Genomic DNA, 13,023 nt, shown 5'->3' on the forward strand with positions numbered 1-13,023 from the left:
CATCTCTCTCATCTCTCTCTCCATCCAGGTGAAGGAAGATTGGAAGTACGTTGCCATGGTGATCGACCGTATCTTCCTGTGGATGTTTATCATTGTGTGTCTCCTAGGAACCATTGGACTCTTCCTCCCTCCCTGGCTGGCTGGCATGATATAGGACCTGGACTCTTCCTCGCTCCCTGGCTGGCAGGCATGAAATAGGACCTGGACTCTTCCTTCCTACCTGGCCAGCATGATATAGGACCTGGACACTTCCTTCCTACCTGGCCAGCATGATATAGGACCTGGAAGCTTCCTTCCTTCCTACCTGGCCAGCATGATATAGGACCTGGACACTTCCTTCCTACCTGGCTGGCCAGCATGATATAGGACCTAGACTCTTCATCCCTCCCTGGCTAGCCAGCATGATATAGGACCCGGACACTTCCTCCCTCCCTGGCTGGCCAGCATGATATAGGACCAGTACTCTTCCTCCTTCCCTGGCTGGCCAGCATGATATAGGACCTGGACTCTTCCTTCCATCCCTGGCTGGCTGCATGATATAGGCCCTGGACTCTTCCTCCCTCCCTGGTTGGCCAGCATGATATAGGACCTGGACTCTTCCTCCCTCCCTGGCTGGCCAGCATGATATAGGACCTGGACTCTTCCTTCCTACCTGGCTGGCCAGCATGATATAGGACCTGGACACTTCCTTCCTACCTGGCTGGCCAGCATGATATAGGACCTAGACTCTTCCTCCCTCCCTGGCTGGCCTGCATGATATTGGACCTGGACTCTTCCTTCCTACCTGGCCAGTATGATATATGACCTGGACTCTTCCTTCCTACCTGGCCAGCATGATATAGGACCTGGACACTTCCTTCCTACCTGGCCAGCATGATATATGACCTGGACTCTTCCTTCCTACCTGGCCAGCATGATATAGGACCTGGACACTTCCTTCCTGCCTGGCTGGCCAGCATGATATAGGACCTGGACTCTTCCACCCTCACTGGCTGGCCAGCATGATATAGGCCCTGGACTCTTCCTTCCTACCTGGCTGGCCAGAATGATATAGGACCTAGACTCTTCCTCCCTCCCTGGCTGGCCTGCATGATATAGGACCTGGACTCTTCCTTCCTACCTGGCCAGCATAATATAGGACCTAGACACTTCCTCCCTGGCTGGCCAGCATGATATAGGACCTGGACACTTCCTCCCTGGCTGGCCAGCATGATATAGGACCTAGACACTTCCTCCCTGGCTGGCCAGCATGATATAGGATCTGAACACTTCCTTCCTACCTGGCTGGCCAGCATGATATAGGACCTGGACACGTCCTTCCTACCTGGCTGGCCAGCATGATATAGGACCTGGACTCTTCCTTCCTCCCTCCCTGGCTGGCCAGCATGACATAGGACCAGTACTCTTCCTCCCTCCCTGGCTGGCCAGCATGATATAGGACCTGGACTCTTCCTCCCTCCCTGGCTGGCTGGCATGATATAGGCCCTGGACTCTTCCTTCCTACCTGGCTGGCCAGCATGATATAGGACCTAGACTCTTCCTCCCTCCCTGGCTGGCCAGCATAATATAGGACCTGGATTCTTCCTTCCTACCTGGCCAGCATAATATAGGACCTAGACACTTCCTCCCTGGCTGGCCAGCATGATATAGGACCTGGACACTTCCTCCCTGGCTGGCCAGCATGATATAGGACCTAGACACTTCCTCCCTGGCTGGCCAGCATGATATAGGACCTGGATACTTCCTTCTTACCTGGCTGGCCAGCATGATATAGGACCTAGACACTTCCTCCCTGGCTGGCCAGCATGATATAGGATCTGGAAACTTCCTCCCTCCCTGGCTGGCCAGCATGATATAGGACCTGGACACGTCCTCGCTCCCTGGCTGGCCAGCATGATATAGGACCTGGACTCTTCCTTCCTACCTGGCCAGCATGATATAGGACCTGGACTCTTCCTCCCTGGCTGGCCAGCATGATATAGGACCTGGACTGTTCCTCTACCTGGCCAGCATGATATGGGACCTGGACTCTTCCTTCCTACCTGGCTGGCCAGCATGATATAGGACCTAGACTCTTCCTCCCTCCCTGGCTGGCCTGCATGATATAGGACCTGGATTCGTCCTTCCTACCTGGCCAGCATAATATAGGACCTAGACACTTCCTCCCTGGCTGGCCAGCATGATATAGGACCTGGACACTTCCTCCCTGGCTGGCCAGCATGATATAGGACCTAGACACTTCCTCCCTGGCTGGCCAGCATGATATAGGACCTGGATACTTCCTTCCTACCTGGCTGGCCAGCATGATATAGGACCTAGACACTTCCTCCCTCCCTGGCCAGCATGATATAGGATCTGGAAACTTCCTCCCTCCCTGGCTGGCCAGCATGATATAGGACCTGGACACGTCCTCCCTCCCTGGCTGGCCAGCATGATATAGGACCTGGACTCTTCCTCTACCTGGCCAGCATGATATGGGACCTGGACTCTTCCTTCCTACCTGGCTGGCCAGCATGATTTAGGACCGGGGGTCTGGGCCTGAGATCTACCATGCCTGGCCGGCATGATTTAGCATCTGGGGTCTGGGCCTGAGATCTACCATTCCTGGCACAGGACTGGCTGGCATCACCTAGGGCCAGTAGACGTAACCTCTACCTTCTGCCCCCGGAGCAGGCTGGCACAGTGGTACTAGCACTACGACAACGGTGTGCAGTAACTTCAACCACTAGGTTGTTTTTTTTGCAAAAATAATGGTTTTGGGAAGATGATTAACTGTTACGAAACATCGTATCCAAGCAGGCAGAGGACCGTCGGGCACAGTAACAGTGCAAACGAGCTCTCTAGTGGAAGCTTTCTGTTCCACATAGGAATAAACACAACTGAGGAAGTAACTAGGTGAATGACTGGCACTACCAATGTACTGCTTCATAACAATATCAAACACATGCTGTTGTGGTAATAAATACTGTATAAACATAAAACGCATGTTTTGGGAATTTGGGAGTCGATAGGAAAAGAAAATGTCAGATTTTAGTAACTGATGTAACGTTTGCACCAAGAGTACTGATTGAAGTCTTTACATTGGCCTAACGTACGAAAATGGGAACATCCTCCAAAAAAAAACACCAACAAATGTTTGTTAATAACATTTACGACACAAATGATAATTTTTGTAACGTTGGGACTATAAATATTCTATCGGCACAAAACTTAGTTCTGAGATATTGAGTATTAAAGTTTTCACAGCCTTGATCTCAGAATTGTTTTGATGTGAATTCTTCTTTCATACCCCAGTAAGGTCATGACCTTAAAGGTAGCACAAGTACAGAGTATCAAAAATCCTGGGACATTTGTAAAACAGTTTTATTAGGGGGAGGGGGGGGGGGGGGGGGTGCAATCACAGGTAGATAGAACCTTATGGCTCCAAAATGTCAATCTGGGTTCAATCTAATACACATCTAAGTTTTAAAGAAGACTATAGCTATTTGAATACATAAATGATAGATGAATACCCTATTTAGATCAAATAGAGTCAGAACACCTTTCATAAAATGTATTACGATCATCAGAGTACTTATTGTCATCACCGAACAGTGTGTTGTTTTGTTGCTTGCGTTCCATTATTGTTGGCTGGACTAGCCTAGACCATACTTAGGAGGGAGATGGTAAAGACGTGTTCTGATTGGTTCGCCTGTATTGGTTCATGCTTGTGATTGGATTGCAGATAGCGTCATGTTCAAATGGCTTTATGCAGATGTCATTTTCCAGTTTTTCATTTTTTTCCCACTTAACATTAACTTTTAAAAAAAGTATAATTTCACAGATATATGAATTACCATCTAAAGATCAATTATATGTAACTAATTCCTTCTTGACTAAAGATGTATAGTCCCCAAGGACTTGTTTTGTCACAGTGTCTGACATGTTTATTTAAGATCGGTCCATTGTCTCTATCCATGATGATACAGATGAATACAAGATAGGGGGGGGGGGGGGGGGAACATTGAAGGGTGCAGGATATTCAAATATTTTCAAAACTGGCATTTTCGTAACTTTCCTAAATTCTCTATCATAGCACAGAAAACATACTTTTAATTATATATTTTAAAAAATACAATACTGTTAGTTAAATTTAATATACTACAAACCTGATGTAAAAACAGAAAGGTAATGGGTATTATATATATTTGGTCAAACTCTTAGTCTAGAAACAAATATTCCACATTCCATGAAACAACACATATGCAAATTAATACATCTATTGATCTGGCCAGTAATACTAGAAACATGTGAAAATAACCTAGAAGTAAATTAACCTGGATACCTAAATAGATGGAGAAACTATTTAAAATAACCGATACAATTCAAGACACGAGATGATACAGAAATCTTTTCTGGTAGTTTGAATTCTGACACACTTAATTCAACTTAAAATGAAACCTTGACCACTGTACTCCCAAGTCCATCCATTCAGTCGCAACATACTTGGCTCTGTTCCGTCCTCCAGTTTAAAAAACAAAAGATGTGGGTGTCCTGTGGGTATTTACCCCACTATGGGGTCTCCGGTTTGGGCTTGGCCAGGTTGGCCCTGACCCTGGCCTGGTCCACAGCATCCAGAAGGTTCTTCCCATCCATGGCCAGGTTGTGTGCTGCAGTCAGCATCTGTTTCTTACACTCTTCCTTCAGAGAGGTGATGGCGTTCTGCTGGGCCAGACGCATCTTACTGATCAACTCTGACATGTCGTTGTTCAACAGCTTCTGGGTCCCCTCGATCTGACCAGGGGGAGGAGAGAAGGGAGAGAGGGAGTGGGGAAGAGGAGACAGGGAATAGTTAGTCAACTATGACATGTCGTTGTTCAACAGCTTCTGGGTCCCCTCGATCTGACCAGGGGGAAAGAGGGGGAGGAGAGAAGGGAGAGAGGGAGTGGGGAAGAGGAGACAGGGAATAGTTAGTCAACTATGACATGTCGTTGTTCAACAGCTTCTGGGTCCCCTCGATCTGACCAGGGGGAAAGAGGGGGAGGAGAGAAGGGAGAGAGGGAGTGGGGAAGAGGAGATAGGGAATAATTCGTCAACTCTGACATGTCATTGTTCAAATTGACCAGGGGGACATATGAGAGAGGAGGAGAGGAGAGGACAGAAGAGTGGATGAGAGATATTATACGACAGTCTAGACGCTGGTCTGTTTTCTGCTTAATAATATGATATATAATTACTCTTACCTCTGTCCTAATGGACTTATGGAGGGTCGGCAGAATATCATCCACACTGCGTATCAGACTCCTTAAGGTCAGCCCTACAGACTGGAGAGAGAGAAGACCGTTGACCTTCATAATGCAGCTGTATATATAGCTTATTACTACTATCATACAGTGTTTGAAGTCAGCAGCTCCATGTCTTACCTTGATGACGGTGATGTACTCCTCCGGCTGTAGTGTGTTCACATCGTTCTTCAGCTGCACCACCACCTGGACCAGCTCCATGACCGCCTGGTACACCTTATCATCTGAACGGTCTAGCTCTGCAGTGGGGCGGGCCTGGGCTGTAGGGACGACCTGGGTTGTAGGGCCGGCCTGGGTCGTAGGGGCGGCCTGGGTCGTAGGGGCAGCCTGGGTCGTAGGGGCAGCCTGGGTCGTAGGGGCGGCCTGGGTCGTAGGGGTGGCCTGGGCTTTAGGGGCGGCCTGGGCTTTTGGGCCGGTGAGATGCAGGGGCTTGTCTGGCGGGGCTGGTTTTCAGAGTGGAGAGTAGGATGAGAGAACAAGAATAAAAGGGGAGAGGGGATGAGAGAACAGGAATGAAAGGGGAGAGGGGATGAGAGAACAGGAATAAAAGGGGAGAGAGGATGAGAGAACAGGAATAAAAGGGGAGAGGGGATGAGAGAACAGGAATAAAAGTGGAGAGGGGATGAGAGAACAAGAATAAAAGGGGAGAGGGGATGAGAGAACAGGAATAAAGGGGAGAGAGGATGAGAGAACAGGAATGAAAGGGGAGAGGGGATGAGAGAACAGGAATAAAAGGGGAGAGGGGATGAGAGAACAAGAATGAAAGGGGATGAGAGAACAGGAATAAAAGGGGAGAGGGGATGAGAGAACAGGAATAAAAGGGGAGAGGGGATGAGAGAACAGGAATAAAAGGGGAGAGGGGATGATAGAACAGGAATGAAAGGGGAGAGTGGATGAGAGAACAGGAATGAAAGGGGAGAGGGGATGAGAGAACAGGAATGAAAGGGGAGAGGGGATGCGAGAACAGGAATGAAAGGGGAGAGGGGATGAGAGTACTGATTGAAGTCTTTACATTGGCCTAACGTACGAAAATGGGAACATCCTCCAAAAAAAAACACCAAAAAATGTTTGTTAATAACATTTACGACACAAATTATAATTTTTGTAACGTTGGGACTATAAATATTCTATCGGCACAAAACTTAGTTCTGAGATATTGAGTATTAAAGTTTTCACAGCCTTGATCTCAGAATTGTTTTGATGTGAATTCTTTCATAACCCAGTAAGACCTTAAAGGTAGCACAAGTACAGAGTATCAAAAATCCTGAGACATTTGTAAAACTGTAACGGTTTTCTTTATGAGAAGGAGAGTCGGACCAAAATGCAGCGTGTAGATTGCGATCCATGTTTTAATGAACAAACGTAAAACACGAATCAATGCAAACACCACAAAATAAAGAACGTGATGAACGTAACGAAAACCTAAAACAGCCTATCTGGTGAAAAACACAGACAGGAACAATCACCCACAAACACACAGTGAAACCCAGGCTACCTAAATATGGTTCCCAATCAGAGACAATGACTAACACCTGCCTCTGATTGAGAACCATATCAGGCCAGACATAGAAATAGACAAACAAGACATCCAACATAGAATGCCCACCCAGTTCACGTCCTGACCAACACTAAAACAAGGAAAACACACACAAACGATGGTCAGAACGTGACAGTACCCCCCCTCCAAGGTGCGGACTCCGGACGCACAACTTAAACCTATGGGGGAGGGTGTGGGTGGGCATCTGTCCGCGGTGGCGGCTCTGGCGCTGGACGTGGACCCCACTCCATAACAGTTTTAGTCCACCTCCTTAGCGTCCCTAGATAGGTTACCCTCCTTAAAGACCGCTCGGGACAGAGGGGCAGCTCGGGACAGAGGTAGCTCGGGACTGATGGGTAGCTCAGCACTGAGAGGAAGCTCAGCACTGAGAGGAAGCTCAGGCAGGTGGTTGGATCCGGCAGATCCTGGTCGACTGGCGGATCTGGAAGAGTCTGGTCGACTGGCGGATCTGGAAGAGTCTGGTCGACTGGCGGATCTGGAAGAGTCTGGTCGACTGGCGGATCTGGAAGAGTCTGGTCGACTGGCGGATCTGGAAGAGTCTGGTCGACTGGCGGATCTGGAAGAGTCTGGTCGACTGGCAGATCTGGAAGAGTCTGGTCGACTGGCAGATCTGGAAGAGTCTGGTCGACTGGCAGATCTGGAAGAGTCTGGTCGACTGGCAGATCTGGAAGAGTCTGGTCGACTGGCAGATCTGGAAGAGTCTGGTCGACTGGCAGATCTGGAAGAGTCTGGTCGACTGGCAGATCTGGCTGCTCCATGCTGACTGGCAGCTCTGGCTGCTCCATGCTGACTGGCAGCTCCATGCTGACTGGCAGCTCCATGCTGACTGGCAGCTCTGGCTGCTCCATGCTGACTGGCTGCTCTGGCTGCTCCATGCTGACTGGCTGCTCCATGCTGACTGGCGGCCCTGGCTGCTCCATGCTGACTGGCTGCTCCATGCTGACTGGCGGCCCTGGCTGCTCCATGCTGACTGGCGGCCCTGGCTGCTCCATGCTGACTGGCGGCCCTGGCTGCTCCATGCTGACTGGCGGCCCTGGCTGCTCCATGCTGACTGGCGGCCCTGGCTGCTCCATGCTGACTGGCGGCCCTGGCTGCTCCATGCTGACTGGCGGCCCTGGCTGCTTCATGCAGACTGGCGGCCCTGGCTGCTCCATGCAGACTGGCGGCCCTGGCTGCTCCATGCAGACTGGCAGCTCTGGCGGCTCCTTGCAGACTGGCAGCTCTGGCGGCTCCTTGCAGACTGGCAGCTCTGGCGGCTCCTTGCAGACTGGCAGCTCTGGCGGCTCCTTGCAGACTGGCAGCTCTGGCGGCTCCTTGCAGACTGGCAGCTCTGGCGGCTCCTTGCAGACTGGCAGCTCTGGCGGCTCCTTGCAGACTGGCAGCTCTGGCGGCTCCTTGCAGACTGGCAGCTCTGGCGGCTCCTTGCAGACTGGCAGCTCTGGCGGCTCCTTGCAGACTGGCAGCTCTGGCGGCTCCTTGCAGACTGGCAGCTTTGGCGGCATCCTGCAGAAAGGCAGCTCTGGCGGCTCCTTGCAGACTGGCAGCTCCTTGCAGACTGGCAGCTCCTTGCAGACTGGCAGCTCCTTGCAGACTGGCAGCTCCTTGCAGACTGGCAGCTCCTTGCAGACTGGCAGCTCCTTGCAGACTGGCAGCTCTATGCAGACTGGCAGCTCCATGCAGACTGGCAGCTCCTTGCAGACTGGCAGTTCTGAACAGGCGGGAGACTCCGGCAGCGCTGTAGAGAAGGAAGGCTCTAACAGCGCTAAACAGGCGGGAGACTCCGACAGCGCTGGAGAGGAGGAAGGCTCTGGCAGCGCTGGACAGGCGAGGCGCACTGTAGGCCTGATGCGTGGTGCTGGCACTGGTGGTACTGGGCCGAGGACACGCACAGGAAGCCTGGTGCGGGGAGCTGCTACCGGAGGGCTGGGGTGTGGAGGTGGTACTGGAAAAACCGGACCGTGCAGGTGCACTGGAGCTCTTGAGCACCGAGCCTGCCCAACCTTACCTGGTTGAATGCTCACGGTCGCCCTGCCAGTGCGGCGAGGTGGAATAGCCCGCACTGGGCTATGCAGGCGAACCGGAGACACCGAGCGCAAGGCTGGTGCCATGTAAGCCGGCCCAAGGAGACGCACTGGGGACCAGCTGCGTAGAGCCGGCTTCATGGCATTAGGCTCGACGCTCAATCTAGCCCGGCCGACACGCGGAGCTGGAATATACCGCACCGGGCTATGCACCCGCACTGGAGACACCGTGCGCACCACTGCATAACACGGTGCCTGTCCGGTCTCTCTAGCCCCCCGGTAAGCACAGGGAGTCTGCCCAGGTCTCCTACCTGGCGTAGCCATACTCCCTGTTAGCCCCCCCCCCAAGAAATGTTTGGGGCTGCCTCTCAGGCTTCCATCCGCTACGTCGTGCTGCCTCCTCATATCTGCGCCTCTCCGCTTTCGCCGCCTCCAGTTCTTCTTTGGGGCGGCGATATTCTCCTGGCTGAGCCCAGGGTCCTCTTCCTTCTAATTCGTCCTCCCATGTCCATACCTCCTCTTTGGGCTGCTCCTGTTGCCTCTTCTCCTGCTGCACCTTTGGGCGGCTACACTCCCCTGGTTTAGCCCAGGGTCCTCTCCCGTCGAGGATTTCCTCCCATGTCCAGAAATCCTTATTGCGCGTCTCCTCGCGCTGCTCCTGCCTGTTGACACGCTGCTTGGTCCTTTTGTGGTGGGTGATTCTGTAACGAGTTTCGTCTTCATACGAAGGAGAGTCGGACCAAAATGCAGCGTGTAGATTGCGATCCATGTTTTAATGAACAAACGTAAAACACGAATCAATGCAAACACCACAAAATAAAGAACGTGATGAACGTAACGAAAACCTAAAACAGCCTATCTGGTGAAAAACACATAGACAGGAACAATCACCCACAAACACACAGTGAAACCCAGGCTACCTAAATATGGTTCCCAATCAGAGACAATGACTAACACCTGCCTCTGATTGAGAACCATATCAGGCCAGACATAGAAATAGACAAACAAGACATCCAACATAGAATGCCCACCCAGTTCACGTCCTGACCAACACTAAAACAAGGAAAACACACACAAACGATGGTCAGAACGTGACAAAAACAGTTTTATTAGGGGGGGGGGGGGTGCAATCACAGGTAGATAGAACCTTATGGCTCCAAAATGTCAATCTGGGTTCAATCTAATACACATCTAAGTTGTAAAGAAGACTATAGCTATTTGAATACATAAATGATAGATGAATACCCTATTTAGATCAAATAGAGTCAGAACACCTTTCATAAAATGTATTACGATCATCAGAGTACTTATTGTCATCACCGAACAGTGTGTTGTTTTGTTGCTTGCGTTCCATTATTGTTGGCTGGACTAGCCTAGACCATACTTAGGAGGGAGATGGTAAAGACGTGTTCTGATTGGTTCGCCTGTATTGGTTCATGCTTGTGATTGGATTGCAGATAGCGTCATGTTCAAATGGCTTTATGCAGATATAATTTTCCAGTTTTTCATTTTTTTCCCACTTAACATTAACTTTAAAAAAAAGTATAATTTCACAGATATATGAATTACCATCTAAAGATCAATTATATGTAACTAATTCCTTCTTGACTAAAGATGTATAGTCCCCAAGGACTTGTTTTGTCACAGTGTCTGACATGTTTATTTAAGATCGGTCCATTGTCTCTATCCATGATGATACAGATGAATACAAGATAGGGGGGGGGGGGGGAAACATTGAAGGGTGCAGGATATTCAAATATTTTCAAAACTGGCATTTTCGTAACTTTCCTAAATTCTCTATCATAGCACAGAAAACATACTTTTACCTATATATATATATATATATATATATATATTTTTTTTTTTAAATACAATACTGTCAGTTAAATGTAATATACTAACCTGATGTAAAAACAGAAAGGTAATGGGTATTATATCTATTTGGTCAAACTCTTAGTCTAGAAACAAATATTACACATTCCATGAAACAACACATATGCAAATTAATACATCTATTGATCTGGCCAGTAATACTAGAAACATGTGAAAATAACCTAGAAGTAATTTAACCTGGATACCTAAACAGATAGAGAAACTATTTAAAATAACCGATACAATTCAAGACACGAGATGATACAGAAATCACAACACCAATTGCAAAAAAAAATCAGGAAAGTCATCTTTTCTGATAGTTTGAATTCTGACACACTTAATTCAACTTAAAATGAAACCTTGACCACTGTACTCCCGAGTCCATCCATTCAGTCGCAACATACTTGGCTCTGTTCCGTCCTCCAGTTTAAAAAACAAAAGATGTGGGGGGCCTGTGGGTATTTACCCCACTATGGGGTCTCCGGTTTGGGCTTGGCCAGGTTGGCCCTGACCCTGGCCTGGTCCACAGCATCCAGAAGGTTCTTCCCATCCATGGCCAGGTTGTGTGCTGCAGTCAGCATCTGTTTCTTACACTCTTCCTTCAGAGAGGTGATGGCGTTCTGCTGGGCCAGACGCATCTTACTGATCAACTCTGACATGTCGTTGTTCAACAGCTTCTGGGTCCCCTCGATCTGACCAGGGGGAGGAGAGAAGGGAGAGAGGGAGTGGGGAAGAGGAGACAGGGAATAGTTAGTCAACTATGACATGTCGTTGTTCAACAGCTTCTGGGTCCCCTCGATCTGACCAGGGGGAAAGAGGGGGAGGAGAGAAGGGAGAGAGGGAGTGGGGAAGAGGAGATAGGGAATAATTTGTCAACTCTGACATGTCATTGTTCAAATTGACCAGGGGGACATATGAGAGAGGAGGAGAGGAGAGGACAGAAGAGTGGATGAGATAGATATTATACGACAGTCTAGACGCTGGTCTGTTTTCTGCTTAATAATATGATATATAATTACTCTTACCTCTGTCCTAATGGACTTATGGAGGGTCGGCAGAATATCATCCACACTGCGTATCAGACTCCTTAAGGTCAGCCCTACAGACTGGAGAGAGAGAAGACCGTTGACCTTCATAATGCAGCTGTATATATAGCTTATTACTACTATCATACAGTGTTTGAAGTCAGCAGCTCCATGTCTTACCTTGATGACGGTGATGTACTCCTCCGGCTGTAGTGTGTTCACATCGTTCTTCAGCTGCACCACCACCTGGACCAGCTCCATGACCGCCTGGTACACCTTATCATCTGAACGGTCTAGCTCTGCAGTGGGGCGGGCCTGGGCTGTAGGGACGACCTGGGCTGTAGGGCCGGCCTGGGTCGTAGGGGCGGCCTGGGTCGTAGGGGCGGCCTGGGTCGTAGGGGCGGCCTGGGCTGTAGGGGCGGCCTGGGCTGTAGGGGCGGCCTGGGCTTTTGGGCCGGTGAGATGCAGGGGCTTGTCTGGGGGGGCTGGTTTTCAGAGTGGAGAGTAGGATGAGAGAACAAGAATAAAAGGGGAGGGGATGAGAGAACAAGAATAAAAGGGGAGGGGATGAGAGAACAGGAATGAAAGGGGAGAGGGGATGAGAGAACAGGAATGAAAGGGGAGAGGGGATGAGATAACAGGAATAAAAGGGGAGAAGGGATGAGAGAACAGGAATGAAAGGGGAGAGGGGATGAGAGAACAGGAATAAAAGGGGAGAGGGGATGAGAGAACAGGAATAAAAGGGGAGAGGGGATGAGAGAACAGGAATAAAAGGGGAGAGGGGATGAGAGAACAGGAATAAAAGGGGAGAGTGGATGAGAGAGCAGGAATGAAAGGGGAGAGTGGATGAGAGAGCAGGAATGAAAGGGGAGGGGATGAGAGAGCAAGAATAAAAGGGGAGGGGATGAGAGAACAAGAATAAAAGGGGAGAGGGGATGAGAGAACAGGAATAAGAGGGGAGAGGGGATGAGAGAACAGGAATAAAAGGGGAGAGAGGATGAGAGAACAGGAATGAAAGGGGAGAGGGGATGAGAGAACAGGAATGAAAGGGGAGAGGGGATGAGAGAACAGGAATAAAAGGGGAGAGGGGATGAGAGAACAGGAATGAAAGGGGAGAGGGGATGAGAGAACAGGAGTGAAAGGGAGAGGGGATGAGAGAACAGGAATAGAAGGGGAGAGGGGATGAGAGAACAGGAATGAAAGGGGAGAGGGGATGAGAGAACAGGAATAAAAGGGGAGAGGGGATGAGAGAACAAGAATGAAAG

General features: G+C 49.7%; 2 protein-coding genes across 4 annotated transcripts in view; one reads left to right on the top strand and one right to left on the bottom strand.

Moving 5' to 3' along the window:
* The window catches only part of LOC110529268 (neuronal acetylcholine receptor subunit alpha-4), a 59,317-nt gene extending 55,966 nt beyond the window's left edge, over nt 1–3,351 (top strand). The window contains exon 10 of the mRNA XM_036984590.1: nt 29–3,351. Within this exon, the coding sequence (XP_036840485.1) occupies nt 29–154 (126 nt within the window). The 3' untranslated portion in view covers nt 155–3,351. The remainder of the gene's footprint in view (nt 1–28) is intronic.
* A 510-nt stretch (nt 3,352–3,861) lies between these two features.
* Nucleotides 3,862–13,023, bottom strand: part of LOC110529162 (protein-tyrosine kinase 2-beta) — a 78,152-nt gene continuing 68,990 nt past the window's right edge. For 2 of the 3 annotated variants that reach the window (XM_036984587.1, XM_036984588.1), the window contains exons 26-28: nt 5,403–5,725; nt 5,223–5,303; nt 3,862–4,773 (exon numbers count right to left, since the gene is read on the bottom strand). In XM_036984587.1, coding sequence (XP_036840482.1) covers nt 4,552–4,773; nt 5,223–5,303; nt 5,403–5,725 — 626 coding nt within the window. In that variant the 3' untranslated portion in view covers nt 3,862–4,551. Of the gene's footprint in view, nt 4,774–5,222; nt 5,304–5,402; nt 5,726–10,455; nt 11,426–11,758; nt 11,840–11,938; nt 12,244–13,023 lie in introns of those variants that run through there. The other variant, XM_036984589.1, reaches the window with a different exon arrangement.

Source organism: Oncorhynchus mykiss, chromosome 8 (genome assembly GCF_013265735.2).
Source record: "Oncorhynchus mykiss isolate Arlee chromosome 8, USDA_OmykA_1.1, whole genome shotgun sequence".
NCBI lineage: Eukaryota > Metazoa > Chordata > Actinopteri > Salmoniformes > Salmonidae > Oncorhynchus > Oncorhynchus mykiss.